Source organism: Zophobas morio, unplaced genomic scaffold (genome assembly GCF_036711695.1).
Source record: "Zophobas morio isolate AGI-343-1 ecotype UQ-CSIRO unplaced genomic scaffold, CSIRO_AGI_Zmor_V1 ptg000007l, whole genome shotgun sequence".
Taxonomy (NCBI): domain Eukaryota; kingdom Metazoa; phylum Arthropoda; class Insecta; order Coleoptera; family Tenebrionidae; genus Zophobas; species Zophobas morio.
Window position 1 is genome coordinate 7,463,992 of NW_026972112.1, and position 25,494 is coordinate 7,489,485.

The window sequence follows — 25,494 nt, forward strand, 5'->3', positions numbered from 1 at the left end:
TTCTTTATACTCCACTATTTTATTTTCTCGAAATAAAAACATCCACAATAAAGGTTACAAGTTAAATATAATATCACACGGTTATTTGCAATTCCGATATACAAAATATACGTGCGAAAGATATTTTGGTGCAATTTTAACATTTATTACGTTATACAAGATATAGGCCCTATGTTTTTTGTTACATTTTAATAGGTCAGACAGGTATATACTGAACACAAAGTTATAATACAATAATGTTCTGCCACACTTCGTAAGCTTCATCTAATCAATACAGGGCGTACAAATCTTAAAAAAAATCTAAAACTGTAGGACAGCCATGGTTGGTGGACAATGTAATAGTAGATAATAAAAGTGGGTAAAAAAAAGTCTCAAAATCTTAACCTACGATTATTTTAATCAGTTCGAAGACACCCTGTCTCTTGGATTTTCGAAACTTGTCGCCAATGTTAGCAGTAGCAGTGGCTTAACCGTATAATTTGACATTGTTCCCAATATCAGGTAACACTGAACAGGTTTTCTCAACTATTGTACAATGCGCACTCGGTTCTCTGTTATTATCTTTCTTAACAATAACTATCCTAACACACATCCACGATATAGTACGAAAATAGTAATATCTGGACACTTACACCACTTAGGAATGACATTTAAAGATGTAAAAGTTACACTTGGTATTGACTAAGTTACTCTAGAGACAAAAAACTGTAGCCAATAATAGTTGCCTAGCCGAGGAAAGTCAAGTAAAGAGACTCTATACAGTAAACACAGTTCTACAGCGAAAGTATAAAAACACTGAAGCTTAGACTCTAGAAGGCATATTAAGTGCACGTTCTACAGACGCGTGTACAACTTTTAGAAGAATAAGTACAGAAAGCACAGTAATACGCAACTTACAAACGTTTTATACAATCAAGTTTGTTAGGCCATTTCTTTGCGTATTACAACAACATTATGAGATCTTTTGAAAGCACCTATCCCATGCTATGATACAGTTTTCTGTATTATATGTACAACATTGGCTACTGAAATATATAACAAATACTCCTATCTTCTATACACTCTAACAGTACAAGTTAAAACTATCTCATTAAAAAAAGTCGTTAAAACGTGTGCGTTACCTGTAAAGCCATACATCTGTTTTCATTTTCACCTTTTGATTTAAGTATAAGAGTTTCATTAAAGCTGTATTGGCGTTTCGCCTGTTTAAAATGGATTTTTGTTGTTTTTTTAATTTCATAAAATTTTTTACAATATGGTGCAGGCAGTGCCGTGCATTACTTCAGATATGAACATTGGTGTTCCGGCTCCAAGACCTCCATCTGTTTTTTCCTGTTCATTTTGTTCGTATTCGCATTCGAAATAATGGCTTTGGCAATCAAAACAACGACATTGATCCGACATTTTGCATGTTATACCAAATTGTTTGGCGACGGCTTTGTATAATTCCTTGCTGGACTTGTGCATTATTTCAGGTCCTTTCAGCGGGTTCACGGGCGAAGAGGCGTCACTTTGGGCTTTGAGTCTTGTCTGAAAAACAGAAATTAAAACCATAGAAACGAGATTCTACTTATACACAAAAAATGTGCAGCATTAATAATAACGTTAACATTGTTTGCGTTTTAAACAATTCCTCTGAGAAACAATGTCAAACTCATGAGCGATTTATGGACTATAAACTTCTGCACACATAAAATATGTGTTACACAATCCATTACAGAAGCTTAGTTAAATGTGGCTCATATATTTAGGAACTTCCCCGATGAACCCATTTAGATAAAATTTTAACGAGGAAAATACAAATTATCGTAAATCTTGTCTAGAAACTTCCCCGAAATTACGGCCAACAAGAACGTTGCTCCTCAAAACAAAATTCCACTATCCAATCCGCTTCCCGGAAGATGCAAAGAATCAAATAATCTTCCCGGATAAGACAAAAACAAAAGTATAATAATGAAATTTCAGACTATAACTTAGTTTCTTATTGGCTAGAGCTCATCTCTAATCCCTGCAGAAATTTAACCGAAATCTGTCCCCAGCGGCGAGCTTAGAGTTTCGATTAAACCAAAGTGTTTCGCCAGAGCTTTCAAAGCTCATTCCAATTATATAAAAACGTAAAAGAAACTACCGATTCCGCCCCCATGTAACACAAACCCATTATCGTATTTCAACGATTCCACAACAAATAACGTAAATAATTGTCAAAGAATACGGTGAAATTAAATAAGATTTTGTACTATGTAATATTTTCAAGGAAACAACTACAATAACAGCATGCAAAATAGTAACCTCTTTCAGAACATATTCATAGGATGGCGGCGGACTCGACGGCACCACTTCCTGACCTTCAGCCGCCTCCATGATGGCAGGAACGTCCCTTTGAGGACTACACACTTCGCTTTCGCATTCAGCAGGAGTCTCCATCGAATTACTCCTGGTTGAAGAATTCGACTTCGACATCCTGCTAAATTTCAATTTGAACGGTGCCACTTTTATTGCTTCTTCGACGTCAGCAAGTCGTTTAAGTGCTGCAAGGACTTATTCTCATTATCGTAAAGTGGAAAAAATCTTATTTTGATTGGATCCAGGTACTGTTGGTGTGGAAATACCAGTCTTTTGGAGTGAGAGAAAGACGAGGGTAGTTGTGGCTAGAAACAAAAAATTGCACCTGAAATTTATACATATTTAAATATTTATTTGGTTTCAAGTTCATTCAACTTTAGAATATAAAGTATGGTATTAAAATGTTGAGAAGATGGGCTGCGTGGAGGTGGTAACTACCCAATAAACAAGTTATTGTCTGGCCATTAAGTGCAATTTATAAAGGTTTGATATTTAACTTTCCGAACATAAAGGGTAAACCGTAAAACGTGTCGGTGTTTTATAAAAGAAAAAATAATATCGGAACATGCTAATCCACAAAAAAATCCATAAAAATCCTGAAGAAGGCAGAAAAAAGCGCTCGGAAAAGCTATTTATTTTTACACGATCTACGCTTTAAGAGCAACTTTGAAACTTTTTAGTTCGAATTTGTATTTTATTACTTGCGTTAGAAAAGGTTAAAGAACAAATCGTTACCACGTGAACAGACGGGAATTTTTCAACACGGACCTAACGAATTTTTCGACAGGATATCTTAAATTTGTAACTTTCTTGAATTCTTAAATTTATAATTATTACTTAATTCCCAAAATTTTGATGAACGTTTCTGAAGAGATTGTCTTAACCATATTTTCATTTTTCTACTTGAGCAATGATTAATAATTAAATGTTTAATGGTGTTTTAGTAATATTTATGTAACAACATATTTAAATTACAGGGTAATCCTAAAAGATTCCAAAATTTAGAAAATTTTCCAGTAAATACATACCGAAAACGACACAACTAAAAAACTTGCATTTTTGTCTTCTAGGAGCTGAGAAAAACCAAAAGTGAAAAACATCCCCTTGACCCCTAAACAAAAATTTAGATATAATTTTATCCAATTTTGAATGTTTTACTAATTTATTCTTTCATGAAAATATTTTTTAGTCTCGACAATTTATTTCTTAATAACTCGAATTACACAACTGATTATTACACAGCGATTATGTACAAAATAATTCCGGCACAACTTGATTGTACTCTCGTGGACTCGATTTGATGAATCCCTCGTTCCCAACTGTAGCCTCTATTTAAACCTATACTATACGTTCATCCCGATGGTTCGAGAACCCCGCTTCGAGGGTTTTCTGGGTTACCCATAGCAACTTCCGCTTCATCAGCGAACGTATACATACTAGAAGACCCACAGGCGTCGTACCGGGGAGACGTATGGGATTATTTCATAACAATATTTTGCCAATTACGGTCCGTTAAACAATGATGTTTTAAATGAATTTATACTAAATTTTTATTGACACGTACAATAATTGAGACATTGTTTTTGAAGTAATTTCAATGAATCTCTGAGTGTCCTTATTGTGTCTGGTTTTTAAAGTAATTTGAAAGAATCTCGGGGACTCCTTGTGTTTTGTTTTTGAAGTAGTTTGAAAGGATCTCGGGAATTCCTTGTATTTTGTTTTTGAAGTAATATGAAAAGATTTCGTGGACCGCTTGCGTTTTATTTTTGAAGTTGACATTTTAAAAGAATCTCGGAATTCCTTTGTGCCTGGTTTTAGAAGTAAGAATCTCGGGGACTCCTTGTGTTTTATTTTTGAACTACATAGTTTGAAAGAATGTCAAGGAACCTTTGTGTCTGGTTTTTGAAGTATTTTGAAAGCATCTCTGGGACTTCTTATGTCTTGTTTTTGAAGTAGTTTGAAAGAATCTCGAGGACTACTTGTGTTTTGTTTTTGAAGTAATTTGAAAAAATCTCGTGGACCGCTTGAGTTTTGTTTTTGAAGTACGTATTTTGAAAGAATCTCGGAGACCCTTTGCACCTGGTTTTTAAAGTAAGAATCTCGGTGACTCTTTGTGTTTCGTTTTTGAAGTAGCTTGAAAGAATCTCAAGGAACCTTTGTGTCTGGTTTTTGAAGTAATTTGAAAGAATCTCGGAGATTACATGTGTTTCGTTTTTTAAATAGTTTAAAAGAATCTCAAGAATGAGCTTTCTTGTTTTTGAAGTAATCTGAAGGAATCTCGGGGATCACTTTGTTTGATTTTTGAAGTATGTATTTTGAAACAATCCCAGGGGAGTTTTAACCACATTTTCACGTTTCTATTTTAGCAATGATTAATAATTAAATGTTTAGTAGTTTTTACTAACTTCACAATTATGTTACAACAAAATAGTTCCAAAGGATTCCAAAAATTTAGAACAATTTCCAGTAACAGATACCAAAAAACGGCGTGAAAAGTGAACAAAAAATCCCTTGACTCGTAAACAAAAATTTAGATATAATCTTATCCAATTTTGAATGTTTTATTAATTTATCCTTTCATAAAAATATTTTTTAGACTGCTTAATATTTTTCCAATTACGGTCAGTTAAACTATGATGTTTTAAATGAATTTAAACTAAACATTTAAATGACACGTATAATCTTTGAGGCATTGTTTTTGAAGTACTTAATTTCAAAAAATCTCGGGGACTTCTTGTGTCTTGTTTTTGAAGTGGTTTGAAAGAATCTCGAAGACCCTTTGTGTTGAAGTATGTATTTTGAAAGTATATCGTGGAACCTTCTAATTTATAAAATAATTTGAAAGAATTTCGGGGATCTTTGTCTTGTTTTTGAAGTAATTTCAAAAATTCTCGAAGACTGCTTGTCTCTAGAAACCTTGGTGCCTAAATTATAAAGTAATTTAAAAAAATTTGAGGGATCCCTTGTGTTTTGTTCTTGAAGTAAATAGTTTAAAAGAATCACAGGGAACCTTTGTATCTGCTTTTTGAAGTAGTTTTAAATCGTCTCCGGGACTCCTTGTGTCTTGTTTTTGAAGTAGTTTGAAAGCAATTCGGTGACTCCTTGTGTTTTGTTTTTTAAGTAGTTTGAACGAATCTCGGGAACTCCTTGTGTCTGGTTTTTGAAGTAGTTTGAAAGTATCTCGGGGACTCCTTGTGTCTTGTTTTTGAAGTAGTTTGAAAGAATCTCGAAGACCCCTTTTGTTGAAAGAATCGCGGGGAACCTTCGTGCCTAATTTATAAAGTAATTTAAAAGAATTTTAGGGATCTTTTTTCTTGTTATTTGAAGTAATTTGAAAAATCTCGGGGACCCCTTGTGTTTCGTTTTTGAAGTAGTTTGAAAGCGTCTTGGGGACATTTTGTGTCTTGTTTTTGAAATAGTTTGAAAGAATCTCGGTGACTCCTTGTGTCTGATTTTTGAAGTAGTTTGAAAGTATCTTGGGGACTATTTGTGTCTTGTTTTTGAAGAAGTTTGAAAGCTTCTTGGGGACTCCTTGTATCTTGTTTTTTAAGTAGTTTGAAAGAATCTCGGTGACTCCTTGTGTCTGGTTTTTGAAGTAGTTTAAAAGTATCTCGGGGACTCCTTGTGTCTAGTTTTTGAAGTAGTTTTAGAGCATCTCGGGAACTCCTTGTGCCTTATTTTTGAAGTAGTTTGAAAGTATCTCGGAGACTTCTTGTGTCTTGTTTTTGAAGTAGTTTGAAAGAATCTCGGGGACTCCTTGTGTTTTATTTTTGAAATAAAGGGATAAAAAATCAGGGATAGCTTGTCTTGTTTTTGAAGTACGTATTTTGAAGGAATCTCAGGGAGCCTACGCGTCTGTTCTTTGAAGTAAATTGAAAGAATCTCGGGGACTCCTTGTGGGTTTTTTATTTATTAATTTGAAAGAATCTCGGAAACCTTTTGTGTCTGGTTTTTAAAGTAATTTGAAAACATCTTGAGGACCCCTTGTGTTTTGTTTTTGAAGTACATAGTTTAAAAAAATCTCAGAAACCTTTGTCTATGGTTTTTGAAGTAGTTTGAAAAAATCTCCAAGACACCTTGTGTTGCAGTATGTATTTTGAAAGTATCTCGAGGAACCTTCGTGCCTAATTTATAAACCAATTTGAAAGAATTTTAAGGATAATTTTTCTTGGTTTTGTTCTTGTTTTTGAAGTACATAGTTTGAAAGAATCTCAGACAACCTTTGTCTCTAGTTTGTAAAGTAGTTTGAAACCGTCTCGGGAACTCCTTGTGTCTTGTTTTTGAAGTAGTTTGAAAGTATCTCGGGAACTTCTTGTATCTTGTTGTTCAAGTAGTTTGAAAGAATCTCGAAGACCCCTTGTGTTGAAGTATGTATTTTGTAAGAATCTCGTGGAACCTTCGTGTCTAATTTATAAAGTAATTTGAAAGAATTTCCGGGATCCTTTGTCTTGTTTTTGAAGTAATTTGAAAAAATCTCGGAGACTGCTTGTGTTTCGTTTTTGAAGTACATAGGTTGAAAGAATCTCAAGCAATATTTGCGTCTGGTTTTTGAGGTAGTTTGATAGTATCTCGGAGGCTTCTTGTATCTTGTTTTGAAGTAGTTTGAAAGAATCTCGGGGACTCCTTGTGTTTGGTTTTTGAAATAATTTGACAGAATCTCAGGGATGCCTTTTCTTGTTTTTGAAGTAATCTGAACGCATCTCGGAGATCAGTTGTGTTTAATTTTTGAAGTGTGTATTTTGAAGGAATCTCAGGGAGCCTACGTGTCCGGTTTTTGAAGTAAATTGAAAGAATCTCGGGAATCCTTGTGGTTTATTTTTGAAGTAATTTGAAAAAATCTTGGAGACCTTTTGTATCTGGTTTTTGAAGTTACTTAAAAACATATTGACTACCCCTTGTGTTTTGTTTTTGAAGTAGTTTAAAAAGAATCTCGGAATCCCGTGGTGAGAGACGAATGGAACCTCCTGAACCAGCTCCGGAAGAATTTAGATCGGCGTCTGAAGCTCCAAAATTTTACTTCATTTAAAAGAAAATTTGAATTCCGGCACCGGCGCTCTAGATTACCACGACTGTTGGCGCCTCTGGATAATTCCCGATTTCCTGGTATCACATCCTCCCTTGCGTTTAATACACAGTCCTTCTCTTTCAACATTGCTTTATTAATTCAATTACATAGTATCAATTAAATCGCCCAGCCTCCCAATAACCAAGAAAACCTTGTAAGGGAATCTGTGATAAACACAGGCTAGTGCGTATCGACAGTATTGATCGGACACCTGAATAAAAGCAAATAAATTACGCAACGTGAGACCGAAGTAAACAAACCCTACTTGGACATGACAACTTATCACATGACAACGATCTCTCCATTACAGCCCTTGACGTATGAGGACAGGGCCAAATTCATACATCACGAATGATTTAAGTTTATTAACCGAAAAATGGGCTCCGGATCATTTCGGTGGTGACATCGCAAAATTTTCCGATATTGAAAATGTCAGTAATATTTATTGATTTCGGGACAAGCGTCATGATTTTAATATTCGGTGCTAGTAAAGCTGACAACGCTCCGGCGGTATTTCCGTCTCCGATGCCTAAATACTTTTAGACTGTTTAAAAATTAAATAAGGAGGGATTTGGCTTCTAAAAATGGGTCTTCCGTTAAATATTGATGAAGGGCTATATTCGGGCTCTTCGAACCTCCGCAGAAATGTCAAATTACAATAAAATTTTCATGGGGAATATTTAAATTTAACAACGGCAGGATCGATAATTTTAGTTGTTTTCAGCTTTAGCTTTATGAAAAATCGTTCATTGTCTAATTGTTCGATACTGTCAATAAGAAAAAAATTCATTACTTCGTTTGTGTGACAAGAAAATCAAATAAAGTGATAATTACACGAATGAGTGGAACTACTTACTACTCGTACTTTATGGATTAATTTAGTTATTCAGCTGGGATCGACATTAAAATTTGTCATTTAATCTGACACATTAAACATAGGGAATCCATTTGGAAATTACATATTACGTGGTATATTTAATTTGCTTTTTACCCAAAATGAAAAAAAAAAAACACATTTTTCATGTACAGTTTTAACAGCTTAAAACTGAGACGTAGTGTACTAAAATAAATTAATTAAATCTGTGTTTAAAAATGACACTCTTAATTAAAACGTTATTTAAAATAAACATTATCCACCTCAGTAATTAATTACGGTTTACTAATTCCTTTTCTGGTCGTGGGATGCTCGTAAAACCTGTAATTACGATAGAATGTTACCTTTTATAAGCTTTAGAATCTTACAGCTTGAGTAATTCAGAAACTAAAAAAGTCCTTTCGCTATAAAACATGACCGTAAAGTACGTTAGAATAGAAAACATGGTTCTATTTGGTATTAAAACTCTGCGGATCAAGGAGCGGTGTGGAGGTGGTAACTACCCAATAAACAAGCTATTGTCCATTAAATGAAATTTATAAAGCTCTGTTTATTTAACTTTCTGTACATAAAGGATAAACCCCAAAACGTGTCGGTGTTTTATTAAAGAAAAAAAAATATCCAAGGAAGCTAATTCGCCCAAAAATTCCATAAAAATCCTGAAGGAGGCAGAAAAACGGCTTGGAACGGTCATTTATTTTTTACAGGACCTACGCTTTAAGAGCAACTTTAAACAATCGAATTTCGATTACGTACGTTAGAGAAGGTTAAAAAACAAATTGTTATCAGGCATGTCTGAACTAAAAACGTGTTCAACAATTATTATAAATCATTATAAACAATTATTGATCCTTATTGGGTTTTGTTTTTTTCGAGTTTCTTCAGGATTAATTTACTAAGGTAGATATTCTGCCGACAAAATGTGTAGGTAGTTTCCACAAAATCTTACAATTCCCGCTTAAAAGATTAATCTCACGAAAGAAATTGAATTCTCGCATCCGTATTGTGCCGAAATAACCCAGAATTATTGAAGGACATTAACACAAAATCGACAAAATCCTGAATATGTGGCCATATTAAAAGAGAACGAGAACTGACCTAAAATACTGAACAAAAAACCGGATAAAAGGGCATCAACCCGCTTTTAGTGATTAAATACTCAGTTGTGGCAAAAACAGTTCGCTTCAGATTTAGACAAAAACTTTGAGAATAGCAGAAAATTATCAACAGTTTCCAGGCACTCTAAACACCATCAAGTAATGTTAAAAAAAGATCTAAAGTGATTTGGAGAGAACTTCCCACGCATCTGAAGCCAACATTCAAAGAAATTCGATGTCTTAGAAAAAAAATATCGACGGGGGTGGGATTCGAATCCTCGCGGGCAAAGCTCAAGTTCAACGCCTTAACCACTCAGCCTCGTACTTATTCCGTTCATAATCCAGATATTGGCTGCAAACACATGACAAATATTACACAAACATTTTTTAACGTAATTGTGAAAAAACAAAGTGGACTCATAAACCATAAATAAAATGTCATCAAATTGTTGGTGAGGACAACTATTGGTCCGGTGATTTCAAAAATTATTAAAATTGACAGAGATGACAGACGACAGGCGACAAACAAGAAACGTAAACGGGAGACTTATTGTATCATAGTCTGGGGATCATGAAATGTCGGGAAAAAGTGAAAGACCCCCAAAATCTGAATATCAGAAGCCTCAGAAATTTGAAAAATATTTCACTATAAACCCGGAAGAGCTCAAATTTTGAAAAGAGGACACTAAGGGGCCCTCACATTCTTTCAGACGCTTTCAAACACAAAACAGCAGGAGTCTCCTAGATTTATTCAAGTTTTTACTGATATATTTTTGGAAAAATTATATTCAGGTGAATTTTATAATCTAACAAGGGTACTTATATCAGTTTGGATAGGTGGAGTGTAATCCTAAGAATGACAACACTCTATTCAAAAATTTCCTTGATTTAATCAATAATATAAATTGTCTCATTCATAAAATTTTTCGAGTGATTCGTTATAAGCAGTTACAAACACATTTTTCCAAGAAACCATAAACTCAGAACAGGAAACGTAGACGGCCGGCAATCAGACTTTTTCGACTTCAAAAAAATTAATAATAATGATAATAATAAGCTCAAATTCCATATAATCAGTAAACTGGTTTAGAAGATTACTTCTTCAAAAGTTTCCAACAGTGAAAGACGAAACTAGAAAACGTGCATATTCGTATCCCAAGAAGACATGAAATTAGACATTCGTCAAAACAACTATCCTTTCTAACAGGAATGGAACTCACATTCCAAGAATGCTGAATGAACGTAAACACATCTTTTCCCTTAAGAACTAAAGTCGTAAAGGGAGCACAATTTAAATTTATGGTTAGAATTACTTTGATGTTTTCGTGGAAGGTCTAAGGACCTTCATAAAATAAAATTTACTGTTTGGCCCAGTTTTAACGTGGTTTAAATTTACTTCTAATAAAAAAATCGACTGCGTCAATGGATTACATTCATTCATAAATTTAACAAACAATGTTAAAATATAAAATGTTATTTTGTTATTAATATTTTTACAAATGTGTATTTTATAACAATCAACAAAACTCAAAATTTTTCCATTGTTCTTTCCCGCAATAACAAACAAGTGAAAAGTTTCTATTCGCCGACCCTTCAACATCCGACCTCCAAACTTCAGCGATAAAATCACCAAACACATGTACAAAATTTAAATTTCATGAGATAAATAGAGTTAGTGCTTGTAAAAGCTCCTGAAACTCCTGCCCTGATTGGCATTTCGGTCAAGCACTCTCCAAATGGCTTTAGAAGCAAACCTTGTCGATTCATCTTTTAAAAATTAGACCCTCGACCCGACTTTGCTTTGAATAAGCGATGAGAAAAATTTACTTCAGCAATTTTTTCGCTCAATTGCGCTTTCCTTATCACGGAATGATCAAACGCGGTGGAGAATTAATAGACTTTTGACCGCATCAGAATCCTGAAAATTACGTTTCAGCCGGAAAGGAAACGAATTTTTGTGGATTTATCGCGTGTCCGGCCGCCAGAAATCCGGAGTATTCGCACGGTTTTTAAAAGTATAACGAACAATAGGTTTGGCTTGAAAATGAAAAGATTAATTTTGAATTGTCTTTGCTTAGTGGCTCGCACAGGCTGAGAATGTGGGGTGATACGCGGCTTAAAATTACCCCGTATTGATCTAGAAAACCAAGGGTGTCTCTTTCCGTTTCTAACATCCCTTGTAACCACGGTAACGTCATAAAATTTGGAGAATTATCTTCGAGGAGGATCGTGGGGTTTTAAACTAAAGCGAGATGTGGTGCAATATTTAAGTTCGCTAAATAAACAACTAGATCAATGTGGAGTGGAACGAGGTGAAAAATTTATGTTTGGTACTTACTTGAGTGTTGCAGTGGCGAGCGGCTGATTGTTGTTTTATGTTGGCAAATTTTGTAAAATTTTGTTCGAATTTGCCGAATGATGTTGGAACACAAGTAAAACCCACATTAGGCCAAGAAAAACAGATTATTTTGGGTCGTTCGGACGCTCACCGTCGCGGCGCCACCGGTTTATGGGCGCTATCTGCGTGTGCAGTGAACGCCATCAATAACAGGGAGGGTGAAATCGAATCAACGAATGGAAACTACAGGGTGGCTTAAATCGCGTGACATTCTTTCTAGAAATAATTTGAATATTTCCGAATTATATTTATCTAATTATTTCTTTTTTTATTATTTTTATGACAACAATGTACTTTTAAGCCCTAGTTCTCAAAAACAGATCTCTAAAATAACTACGCAGATTTTTCCAAGATGGGTGTATGATTTCTTCATTTTTGATGTTAACGTCAAAAATTTTCAAAAGGAGATGAAGAGATAAATTTTATTTGATATTCAGTAATCTCTAAATATTATTTAATCGTAGTTTTGAAGGAATACATTTTATGTTCTCTCATTTAAATTGCAATATTTACTGAATTTTACATATCACGGGAAACTTATTTAAAAATATTTTCTAACAAAGACCAAATGAACATAAATATTTGATTAAACTTTCCTATCATTACCACAGTATCTTTAGACAACTTTTCCAAAAACTCAGTTTTTCAACATTCTCCCTTATGAAATTTATTACCTTTTTTAGAACACGTTCACATATTACCCAAAAAGATTTTTTTTGTAAATTTCGACATCCAGATATTATTTCTTCGAAAATTCCAACCATTTTTCCAAAATCGTCGAAATAAAATAGGACAATTTTTATAATTAAAAAAAAATGACTTTAAACGGAAATATTTCAAAAATCTTGGTCCGGAACCATCAAAAAGCAATGTTTTCGATTCAGGCTGTTGAAATCTACATATATCCCACATCTTTTTGTAAAATTTTGGCCAACTTCTACAAAAACACAATTTTTCAATTTATCATTTTTTTCTTTTTTTCGGGACCTTCAAAAATACGGAACAAACTTTTTTGTAGATTTCGACTTCTCTGACTTCACTTCTTCGAACATTCTTATCATTTTCAAAAATTGCTAAAATAAAGAATGGCAAATTTTTAGAATTTTAAAAAATTTCACTTTGAAAGCGAAAATTTCGAAAATCTTGGTCCAGAACCATCAACACGCTATTTTCGATTCAGCTCGTCGAGACTGAAAATTACTTTCGAAAATTACCCAAACAGATTTTTTTTGTAAAATTCTTCAAAAATTACCACCATTTTTCCAAAATCGCCAAAATGAAATATTTGGAAAATATTGGCCGGAACTATCAACAAGCACTGTTTTCGGTTCAACTCGTCGAGATATACATATATGTCAGATTTTTTGTAGATTTTTAGATAACTTTTCCAAAAACCAAATTTTTCGATTTTTTTCAATTTATGTTTTTTTCTTCGAGATCTTCGAAAATTACCGAGCAAATTGCGTAAATAAAAAGTGGCGAAATTTTCAAATTTTGAAAAATTTAACTTTGAAAGCGAAGATTTCAAAAATCTTGGTCCAGAACTATCAATATGCTATTTTCGGTTCAACTCGTCGATACCGAAAATAAATTACTTTCGAAATTACCCAAACAAATTCTTTTTTGTAAATTTTGACATCCAGATTTTTACTTTTTACAAAATTACTACCATTTTTCCAAAAACGCCGAAATGAAATAGGACAATTTTTAGAATTAAAAAAAAGACTTTAGATGGAAATTTTTCGAAAATCTTGGTCCGAAACCATCAAAAAGCAATGTTTTCGGTTCAGCTCGTCGAGATCTACATAAGTATATCCCAGATTTTTTTTTGTAAATTTTTCGAAAATTTTTCCAAAAACCCAATTTTTCGATTGTTTCTATTTATGAATTTTTTTTCTTTTTTTTGGCACCTCAAAAATTACCAAACAAATTTTTTTGTAGATTTCGACTTCTCTGTCTTCAGCTCTTCGAAAATTCTTATCATTTTTCCAAAATTACTAAAATAAAAAATGACATTTTTTTAAAATTTTGAAACATTTTACTTTGAGATGATTTCGAAAATCTTGATCCAAAACAATCAATATGCTATTTTCGGTTGAGTTCTTCGAAGATTTTTAGCGTTTCCCCATTATCGTCAAAATTAAACATTGCAATTTCTGAATTTTTAAAAATTTCACTTAAAATTTTGATTAAGTCCATAAACACGCAATACTTTTCGGTTCAGTTTCCTGAGAACAAAATTGTTCCATTTTTGACCTTTTTTCGAGTAGTTTCGAAAATTAACGATATGGATTTTTTTTAATCTCGGTATCCAGATTGTATTTTGGCTCTATTTCTTCGAAATTTCCTACCATTTTTAGAATTCTTTAAAAATGTGACTTTAAAACAACATATTTGGAAGATCTTGGCCCGAAACCATCAACTGGCAATGTTTTTGATTTAGATCTTCGAAATTTTTATGTAGAGTTTTAGACAACTTTTCCAAAAACTGCATTTTTCAATACTACACTTTTATGAAATTTTTGACCATTTTTCAGCACCTACAAAAACTACCGAAACAAATTTTTTCTAGATTTCAACCTCCAAAAACAATTTCTGGCCTCACTTCTGCGAAAATTCTTACCATTTTCCCAGAATCGCCAAAATAAAATATGTCAATTTAGAATTTTGAAAAAATTTATTTTGGAAGCAAAGATTTCGAAAATCGATTTAGCTCGTCGAGATCAATGTCCCAGAATTTTTTGTAGATTTCTGGGAAACTTTTCCAAAAACCCAATTTTCCATTTTTTTCAATTTATGAAATTTTTGACCTTTTTTCGGCAGCTTCAAAAATTACTGAAATAATTTCTTTTGTAGATTTCGACTTCCTGAAGCTATCTCTGGCTGCCGTTCTTCGAAAATTCTTACCATTTTCCCAGAATTGGTAAAATGAAACAAGGCAAATTTTTGGAATTTTGAAGAATTTCACTTTGAAAGCGAAAATTTCTAAAATTTGGTCCATGACCATCAATACGCTCGTCCAGATCGATGTCCCAGGCTTTATGGTAAATTTTTAGGTAACTTTTACAGAAAAACAATTTTTCAGTACTCCCCGTTATGAAATTTTTGCCATTTTTGGAACACACTCGAAAATTAAATTTTAAAAAAGTCACTTTGAAAGCGAAAATTTCTAAAATCTTCGTGGGTCCATTAACACGTAATACTTTTCAGTTTAGCTTCTACAAACACAATTCTTCGATATTTGACGTTTTTTCGAACAGTTTCGAAAATTAACGACAAAGAATTTTTTTTAGATTTCGACGTCCAGATTTTTGGCTTCATTTCTTAGAAAATTTCTATCATTTGTTTTTAAAAATTTAACTTTAAAATAAAATATTTCCAAAATCTTGGCCCGAGACCATTGAGTGACAATGTCTTTAATTCAGATCGTCGAAATTTCTATGTCGATTTCTGAACAACTTTTCCAAAAACTCAGTTTTATGAAATTTTCGACCTTTTTTAGCACCTTCGAAAATTACCGAAATAAATTTTTGCACATTTCGACTTCTGGGTTCAGTTCTTTGAAAATTCTTACCATTTTCCCACAATTACTGAAATAAAAATTGGCAAACTTTTAGAATTTTGAAAAATTTTGTTTTGAAAGTGAAGATTTCGAAAATCTTGATCCAGGACCATCAACCAATTACGCTATTTTCGATTCAGCTCGTCGACATCGATGTCTCAAAATTTTTTGTAAATTTTTAGACAACTTTAAAAAAAAACTCAATTTTTCAATAGATTGTGAAATTTTTGACATTTTTCTAACACATCGCTTCGGTTCTTCGAAAATTCTTACCAATTTCCCAGAATTGCTGAAATGAAACAAGGCAAATTTTTGGAATTTCGAAAAATTTCACTCTGAAAGCGAAGATTTCGAAAATATTTTACCTTTTTTTCTTAATATATATAGTATTCTTTGAACAACCCGATACTAAAAAACGTGATTTTAATTTCTTCAAAGAAATAAATATTTTGCAATTAAGCTCCGCCCCCTTGGTTCACGGCGAATAAAAAAAATCATCACAATTGAGATAGTGGGTGCGCGGACTTACATTTTGCCTTCTTGTTTTAATATGTGTAGATTTCTTTTCGCAACATGAAACTTAAAACATGTTTAAAATGGAATATTTGTATAAAGAGACATCGATTTTGCAATTTCTTATTGTAAAAAAAATGACTGTACATATTAAGAAAAAAAAAAAGGAAAATTATAAGCCCCGCCCACCCAGCCTGTCTCTATTCTGATGATTTTTTTTATTCGTCGTAAGCCGAGGGGCGGAGCTTAATTATAAAATCCTTTTTTTTCTACGAAAAATTACCATTTTAAACATGTTTTAAGTTTCAATAATTAAAAAAAATCTTCACAAACGAGATGGGGTGGGTGGGCCGGGTATATATTTTGTCTTTTTTTTTAATAATATATGTAGTATTCTTTGAACACGAGACTCAAAAACGTGTTTTTGATTTTTTATGTTCAGGGTTACCTTACGGAACCTTTTCTATGCTGCTTCTCGACAAATTTATATATGTTTGTTACGTAATTATTTTAATTTAAGATTTCTGTTCCGATATCACGTACTAGACAGCTCAGTTCTTGTGTTTGAATTCGCAGCAGCTCCACCTTCCCCCACCCCCAATACTCCCTCCGAGGTATGAAATTTTTGACATTTTTTGAAGAAAGAAAATTTTTTGTAGATTTCGACATCTAGAAGTTATTTTTGACTTGAATTCTTCGAAAATTTTAATTATCTTCCCATAATCGTCAAAATGAAACATGGCAATTTTTGAATTTAAAAAAAGTCATTTTGAAAGTGAAAATTTCTAAAATCTTCGGAGGTCCATTAACACGCAATACTTTTCGGTTTAGCTTCTCGAGAACACAATTCTTCGATATTTGACCTTTTTTCGAACAGTTTCGAAAATTAACGACAAAGATTTTTTTTTAGATTTCGACTTCCAGATTTTCAGCTTCACTTTAGTGTTTTTAAAAATTTAAGTTTAAAATAAAATATTTCAAAAATGTTGGTCCGAGACCATTAGCTGACAATATTTTTGATTCAGATCGTCGAAATTTCTAATTACCGAAACAAATTTTTGTAGATTTCGACTTTCTGAACCTATCTCCGGTTTCAGTTCTTTAAAAATTTTTACTATTTTCCAAAATTACTAAAATAAAAAATGGCAAATTTTTAGAATTTTGAAAAATTTTATTTTGAAAGTGAAGATTTCGAAAATCTTGGTCCAGGACCATCAACCAATTACGCTATTTTTGATTCAGTTCGTTGGCATTGATATCCCAAAATTTTTTGTAAATTTTTGGACAACTTTTTCAAAAATTCAATTTTTCAATAAGTACTCCCCGTTGTGAAATTTTTGACAGTTTTCTAACATATTTGAAAATAACCCAAACAGATCTTTTTCTAAATTTCGACACTCCGATGTTATTTTCAGCGTCATTTCTTCGAAAATTTCCTTGATTTTTCTAAAATCGCCTAAAAAAAATAAGCCAATTTTTAAAATAAAAAAAAATTTGGGGTAAATGGAAATATTTCGAAAATCTTGGCTCGGAACCATCAACGAGCAACTTTTCCAAAATCCCAATTTTGCAATTTTTCAATTTATGAAATATTTGACTTTTTTTCAGCACCTTCGAAAATTATCGAACAAATTTTTTTGTACATTTCGACTTCCTCAAGCTATCTCTGGTTTCAGTTCTTTGAAAATTTTTAGAATTTTTGAAAAATTTCACTTTGAAAGCGAAGATATCGAAAATTGGCCCAAGATTATAATCAATTACACTATTTTAGGTTCAGCTCGTCGAGATCGATATCCCAGAATTTTTTGTAAATTTTTGGGCAACTTTTATAACAACTGAATTTTTCAATAGGTGAAGTTTTTGACAATTTTTAAACACATTCGAAAATTACCAAAGAAGGTTTTTTTTGTAAATTTCGACATGTAGAAATTATTTTAGGGTTCAGTTATTCGAAAATTTTTACTGTTTTCCCATAATCATCAAAGTGAAATATTGCAATTTTTAAATTTTTAAAAATGTCACTTTGAAAACGAAAATTTAGAAAATTTGGTGGGTCTATTTAACACTTGATACTTTTCGGTTCAGCTTCCCCAGAACACAATTCTTCCATTTTTGAGCTTTTTTCGAGCAATTTCGAAAATTCACGACATATAATTTTTTTAGTTTTCAACATCCAGATTGATTGTATTTTCGGATTCATTCCTTCGAAAATTTCTACCATTTTTTGAATTTTCTAAAAATTCGATTTTAAAATAAAATATTTCGAAAATCTTGCAGTGTTTTTCGTTTAGATCGTCGAAATTTGTATGTTGACAATTTTTCCAAAAACTCAATTTTTCAGTACTTTTCCTTCATGAAATTTTTGACCTTTTTTTCGGCTCCTTCAAAAATTACCGAAACAAATTTTTCATAGACTTCGACCTCTTAAAGCAATTTCCGGCTTCAGTTCTACAAAAATTTTTACCATCTTCCCAGAATCGTCAAAATAAAACATGATGTTTTTTTTAATATTGAGAAAAATTACTTTGAAAGCACAGATTTAAAAAATCTTGGTCCAGAACCATCAATACGATAGGTTTTTCGATTCAGCTCTTCGAGATCAATGTCCCAGAATTTTTTGTAGATTTTTTGCATGATCTCAATTTTTCAATTTTGAAATTTTTGATGTTTTTCGAACACGATTTTTTGTATATTTCGACATCTAGAAGTTATTTTCCGCTTCAGCCCTTTGAAAATTTTTTCCGTTTTCCCAGAATCGTCAAAAGGAAGCAAGCCAATTTTTAGAATTTTGAAAAATATTACTTTGAAAGCGAAGATTTTGAAAATCCTGGTCCCGGACCATTATCACGCAATACTTTTCAATTCAGTTTGTCAAGGTCTACATCCCTTAATGTTTTTTAGAATTTTAGACACATTTTCGAAAAATTCAATTATTCAATACTCTTATGAAATTTTGGTCATTTCTCTAGCACTTTTGAAAATTACCGAAACACGGTTTTTTGTATGTTTCGACCTCTTGAAGTTATTTTCCATTTCAGTTATTCTACCATCTTCTTAGAATCGCCAAAATAAACTATATAAGTAGGTCGGTTCAGTACAATTTTATTTTTATGTTCAAAAATTATAAAGTTAAAAATATCAATATATTTTCAGCTGTTTTAGCTTCTTTTAAGTACCAGTTTTGAGTCGGTGCTATGTATATGTACCTGAAATCAAAATTTCAAACTATTTTGACCTGTTTTTTGAATTTGGAGTAAGGAAACCAAAGTAAAATTCAAAAGATATAAGCTTGAAATAGTCTTTGGGACATGAATCTGGTACAGACATTTCAAATACACTTTTTTTTAAACAACCAAGCTGATAAAGTGAGTCCGTAGCCGAACTGTCTGAACGTTAATTGGGTTGCCTATCTCGAAAATTTCACGATTTATATTTTCTGCTGTCTATGTTGTGAGTATGCGCAAAATGAAACTATGAACCAGTTGACATTGTTGACAACAATATAGAAGTCCTAGTAGTAGTGAGGACATTCGATGATCCAAAATTGGAATTGATATTAATTTTTGTGTTTCTTCTGTGGGTTGGTTTTCATCAGTTTGAGATACCTTAAGCAATGTAATACCACTGGATAAAATCCCTATCCAAAATTCCTCAAACCAGCTCATAACCAGCTATGATAATCATGTAAATTTTCTAAAATAAAGTGAAAATATTTATGGAGTTTATTTATTTGGGCATAGGAATGTTACCGCTGCCGCCACGTGGCCGCCACTGGACCGGCCCCCGTGATGCTGGCGCCGCTGGCGTGGACCGGCACAGAGAGAAGAGGAACAGCTGAGCGGAACGACGTAGAAAAAATATGGCGTACCAGTGGTGCCCTGTATAACTTTTGTAATTCGGACACTTTTCTTTGAAATATATTATAGGAAATTGATTTTTAATAATGTTATGATTTTCCAACAAGAGATTTTCTGACCTTAGCACCACTTAGTTAGTTTTAATTTAACGAATCTTGAAAATCAATCTAATTTCTGGTTTCTTTAAAGCACTTTATTAGCTGTTTTGTTGTTTGCTTATTAAAACTACTCAAAAATCTCAGTGAAAACAGAAGCAACTTTGCCGCCCTAATTTAAATTCGCCATCTTGTTATAGCTATGCCGACCAAATAAAAACAAACAATCACAGACGTACACCGCACGTAACCAACGGAATTTACCACACCATAAAGAAAGACAGAGAATAGCACACATGTGTAAACAAACGTCATCTGTCATTACCGGTCTGTCACTTCGCTATCTAACACGTCATTTAACAACCGAAACAGGTCAAAAGTAACCGAAATCATAGTTTTTACAAAAATGAATTGGTTCGAAGGCGAAATCGCCCAAGCAATCGTTACATCAAAAGCCAAACAAGCTATTTTTGTAGTGTACGTTCACGGTAAGCGTAATCTAAATTTTTTTACCTATTTTTTACCAACGTTATCTATTAGGAAAAGATGAAAAGTCATCGCAAATCACCGAATTAATCAACAACCCAGAGGTGGTGAAAATTTTGGGAAGCGACAGCTTCGTGGCAATTAAAATTGAAGCAGAATCTGTCCCGTATCAGCAGTTTAGCCAAATTTGTATCCTTTTGCCAAATTGGATTGTAATGTCACAATCAGTTGTAATGTTATTCCTGAACGTTTGCCAGATAAACAAGTTCCAGTACCGTCTGTATATTTTATTGGTAAACAAGGGGTGCCACTTGAGATTGTAAAAGAAGCAAGTGATGTTAAAAGCTTTCAGGGCCAACTTAACCTAATTTTGCAAAAGGGAGGTTTATCTCCTATTTGTAAGTGATTGCGGTGACCGTTGTTTTATTATTAAATTTTGTGTTACAGCTGCACAAACACAAGATTTCATTAAAAGTGAGCAGGTTGCCGAACCATCGGCTCCAGCTCCTGTCTCAGCTCCGGCACCTGAAAATGTAGTTTGTGATAATGGCGTTTGTGTAATTAAAAGGGATGAAAAACCATCCACTAGTCAGGAAACTCAGTCTGAAGACGCTACGTCTGTTGAAAACCAGGAGTTGTCAGTCGAGGAGAAAGTTGAGAGGGCAAAGCAGCTGGTTGAGAAGAAGAGGGAAGAAAAGAAAAAAGAGGAAATGGAGGTGGGTTTTTTATATTATGAAAATGTCAGAATGAATTTAATATAGATTGAAAAAATCGCGGATATTAAAAGTTGAGAAATGACGCAATAGTTTTGTAGTCATCTTTATTTTAAGGAATGACAAAGTGGGTGGAATTAAGAATCTAACGTTTTCACGCCATAATTGACGGTAATTAAATTAAATTTCTAATATTCTGACCAATTCAGATTTTTATTTTTTAAGTTTTGTGATAATCTTTACAAATTTTTGACTTTGAAGATTTTTAGAATATTTATAGAAAAATTTACAATTCTTCAATCCAGTTAATTTGAACTTGAGTGAAAATATTAGGGTTTTCTTTTATTTTGAAGGAATGGAATATTTAGATACTTTAAACAATTATAAAATACTGATATGAAAGTTTGTGTGCTAAAATCTATGCGCTGAATGCAAGAAATAATTATTTTTGCATTTGTTACAACTAATTTTTTTTCTGTGGCCTTCAGATCGTAAAAATTTGCTTTAAATTAATGTGCTAAGTTAAGTGGACACGCTAGAGAAGGTTTTTTTCTTCTATGATAAAATTATTTTAATATAGATATATTATTCATCAACCTGTAGCTTTTTTCAAGGTCTTCATTGAGATTTTTGTTTTTAAGTTTTGTGATTTTAATCTTTACAAATTTTAAACTTTGAAGATTTTTTAGAATGTGTATAGAGAAATTTACAATTCTTCAATTCAGTTAATTGAAAAAGTAGAAATGAGTGAAAATATTAGGGTTTTTCTTTTTTTTGAAGGCGTTTGCCAAAATAAATTTTACATTTGCAAGTACTAGCCCCACCCACCCGCCCTCTATTTTCTCAGACGATATATCATTTGCCAAAATCAGTCTTATCTTACCAAGTACTAGCCCCGCCCACTCGCCCCGTATTTTCTCAGAAGATATGTCATTTGCCAAAATAAGACTTATCTTAACAACTACTACCCTCTGAGAAAGTAAAGAACGTGTGGGCGGGTCTAGTCCTTGCTATATATCTTATTTTGGCAAATCATATATTCTCTGAGAAAATAGAGGGCGGGTGGGCGGGCCTAGTACTTAGTAAGATAAGACTGATCTTGGCAAATGGCATATCCTCTGAGAAAATACGGAGCGGGTGGGCGGGCCTAGTACTTGGTAAGATAAGACTGATTTTGGCAAATGACATCTTCTGAGAAAATAGGGGGCGGGTGGGCGGGCTTAGTATTTGTTAAGATAAAACTGATTTTGCCCCGATTAATCTTGTAAAAACTTGTGAAATTTAAAGGTGTTAAATTGCAAATTTCCATAGTGACCAATTAAATTCCCAAGATACCCGAAATGTGCAAAATATGATGAGTTTTTACTTGTGATTTATTATTGCATTAATATTTTTTAGCTTTGCTTATACAGGTGGCTCAAGAAAAATTAATTAATGTGTCAATTTATTTTATTCATTAAATCAGGAACGGCTCCATTTTCCCAGAAAATTTTGGGAATACAATACTGTTATTTTTAGTATTATACTGCACCAATCCAAACTAATATACGTGACCTAAAAAATGTTGATGATGTCATCACAAAATTCTGTAACGTAAAAACTCAACTCTAAAATGCTGGATCACTGTACTTTAGCTTTCGAGCAATTTTTTTTTTTTTTGAAGAAGAAGAAATGGAATATTTAGGAAGTTTAAGCAATCAAAAATACTGATATGAAAGTTTGTATGATATACTCTATGCGCTGAATGCAATAAATAATGACAACTAATTTTTTTTCTGTGACCTTCAGATCGTAAAAATTTGCTCGAAATTAATGTGGTAAGTTAAGTAGTTACATTAGAGGAAGTCAATTTTTTTTTTGTGATGTATTATTCATCAACCTGTAGCTTTTTTCAACTTCTAAGCCTCTGAAAACAGTTCAATAAACCAAAAAAATGTGACTTATTATAGAAAAAACTACTCTCTACTGTTTGGTTGAAAATGTTATCTCAAAAGTTCTCGTTTCGAATTCAAAATTTTCTGTAATCAAACCAGAAAATGTTTATTCTTATCTCACTATTCTATATAAGTGTTGAGGGGTTATGGAAACCCTCAGTGAGGAGGTGGAACAGTCTTAATACCTCTCGTTGCCGAGTACCTTGCTCCTAAGTACAGCTGCTTTCACAAAAAACGGGAAAAGATGAGCAAATCAAGTTCTCATAGATCAATGAAAAGCAATGGGAATATGTCATTTGTCATTTGTCCCGTTTTTTTTTTTAACCAGTTGTACAATGATATTTTTTTTAGTCACCCTGTATATGCAAATCCAAAAAATATTAATGGAATTATAAATCACAAGTACAGACTCATCATATTTTGTACATTTTAGATAGGATTTATTCAGCAAAATTTTGGGGTGACGTCATCAATTTTTAAGGGGGATGAATAACTTTAAAACATCTCCAAGATTTCAAAGCATTCGGTTTTGTAGTTCCTGATTAAATCAATAAAATAAATTCACGCATTCATTTTTTTTGAGTCACCCTGTATACACAAATTAAAAAAATATGAATGGAATGATAAATTACAAGTACAGATTCATCATATTTTGTACATTTTGGATAAGCAAATATATTTTGACTAAAAATTTATTATGCTCTTTATAACCTTAAAACAGCTGCAAGATTTCAACGCATTCGGTTTAGCAGATTCAAAGTGTTGTTTTATGATTTTTTTTTTTTTTCAAGTTTTTACAAGTTAAATTGGGGCAAAATCAGTCTTATCTAGCAAGTGCTAGCCCCTCCCACCCGCCCCCTATTTTCTCAGAGTTTGTCATTTGTCAAAATAAGTTTTACATTTGCAAGTACTAGCTGAGGATTATTCTGCATTTAAGGTCTATTGTAGCCAGTCTGTCATAAATTATCAATACTCTTCAATATCAACTTACGACGGTTTTGTGACCCATTTCCCGTAATTATCTATCCTTTAGTTATAAATCGTAAATTTCTCAGACAGTCGGATCATGTTAATTTAAGTAGGGTAAAAAGCGTTCAGACATGAAAAGTGTTCGTTTATGAGAGGTTGAAGTGTTAAAAGTCAAACATTATTCATGTTATGCAAATACATTGTGAAAGCGAATACATTTCATATTCGGGAAATTGAAATGAAACTTTTCCACTGTCAGCTCTACTTTCAAAGCTTTAAAATTATTTTATCGCAGCAAAGCGGATGTTTGCGCATTGTTGGCCTAAATGACCTAATAGGTTACAAAATTTTATTAGTATACAAACATAATGTACAAATAGCAATAAACTCGAAACTTAGCAACTGTTATTAAAACAACTATGAAGTACTACCACCTAATTATCATTTACAGAAAGAACGCCAACAAGAAATCGAACGCCGCAAAATGGGCCAAAACGTCCAGCAACTAAAACGTTGGCAAGACGACCAAGAACTCAAGCAAGTTTTAGAAGAACGCGAAAAAGAAAAGCGCGAAAGCCAGGCAGCTCGAGAACGAGTCCTAGCACAAATAGCCCAAGATAAGGCCGAACGAGCGGCTAAATTTTCTCCACCTGCGGCACCCCAACCGGCTCCCGCAGCCCCAACACCACCGAGACCGGTGAACACCAACGTAGCGCGTTTACAGTTCCGAATGCCCGATGGTAAAACGTCCACTAACGACTTTCCGAGCACCGACACTCTGGAGAGCGTCCACAACTACATAAAAGCCAGTTTGAATCTGTCCTTCAGCACCTATACCCTGTCGACGACATTTCCAAGACGGGAGTTCACTGATGACGACAAAACTCAGACTTTGTTGGAGCTGGGGTTGGTCCCGACCGCTGTTATCTTGATTTTGCCTATAACCAGAGGCGCGGTTTCGACTAACACGGAGGGGGGTTGGACCGGGTTTATCTGGTCGCTGTTTGCTCCGATTTTCACGCTTTTGGGGTATTTGAAGACGTTTGTTTTTGGGACGGGGCCGGCGCCGAATCCTAGCGAGAATCAGAACAAGAGAGCGGCGGATGCGAGTAACGAACCGAGGTAGTAGTTGAGGACTGGGAGTTGGTGGAAATAATTTGGGGTTTGTTGTAGGACTCAACCAAAAATTCGTAGGGCTGGGGAGACTACTGTGATTAGAAGGCAAGGGAATGTTCATCGTCTGTCAAATAAGAATGATAGTGATGATGAAAATAATACTTGGAATGGCAATTCTACCCAGCAAATGTAATTTATTTTATTCTACTTATATAAAATCAGTTTGCAAATTTTCTTTGTTGTTATTATTCTGGTATTAGGCACAAGGATATTGATCTTGTAAATATATTTCAATAATTTTTATTGCGTGTTTTGTGTTCAGAGCAAAGAGATTACTATTTAACAAATACCAGATTTGTATTTTTTTCAAAGCCGTAGATAAAATCCTTATTATTATTTTTTTTAATTAAGTTAGATAATTCAGGAGAGAGACAGTCCAAGTTTAATAAAACCGCCAACGTGCTTAAACAGC

The 25,494-nt window shown here is 33.2% G+C and overlaps 2 protein-coding genes and 1 long non-coding RNA gene across 4 annotated transcripts; 2 read left to right on the top strand and 1 right to left on the bottom strand.

The window, feature by feature from the left end:
* LOC135124064 (uncharacterized) lies at window positions 1–11,889 on the bottom strand. Its single transcript, XM_064048926.1, has 3 exons — window positions 11,718–11,889; window positions 2,290–2,648; window positions 1–1,530 (listed from the first exon to the last, which is right to left on the bottom strand). Exons 2-3 carry the CDS (start codon window positions 2,458–2,460, stop codon window positions 1,249–1,251), a joined length of 453 nt encoding a protein of 150 aa, XP_063904996.1. The 5' UTR covers window positions 2,461–2,648; window positions 11,718–11,889; the 3' UTR covers window positions 1–1,248.
* A 7,459-nt stretch (window positions 11,890–19,348) lies between these two features.
* LOC135124065 (uncharacterized) lies at window positions 19,349–19,796 on the top strand. The gene is made up of 2 exons (XR_010279749.1): window positions 19,349–19,536; window positions 19,593–19,796. It is a non-coding gene; the product is annotated as an uncharacterized LOC135124065 (long non-coding RNA).
* Window positions 19,797–20,107: 311 nt separating this feature from the next.
* On the top strand, window positions 20,108–25,256 carry LOC135124394 (UBX domain-containing protein 4-like). 2 transcript variants are annotated; one of them, XM_064049441.1, is made up of 6 exons: window positions 20,108–20,292; window positions 20,345–20,479; window positions 20,548–20,688; window positions 20,738–21,006; window positions 24,358–25,031; window positions 25,080–25,256. In XM_064049441.1, coding segments are annotated over exons 1-6 (1,302 nt in total). In that variant the 5' UTR covers window positions 20,108–20,210; the 3' UTR covers window positions 25,081–25,256. The 2 variants fall into 2 exon arrangements, with proteins under 2 accessions (XP_063905511.1, XP_063905510.1); XM_064049440.1 differs by having other exon boundaries at window positions 24,358–25,028.
* Window positions 25,257–25,494: the final 238 nt, after the last annotated feature.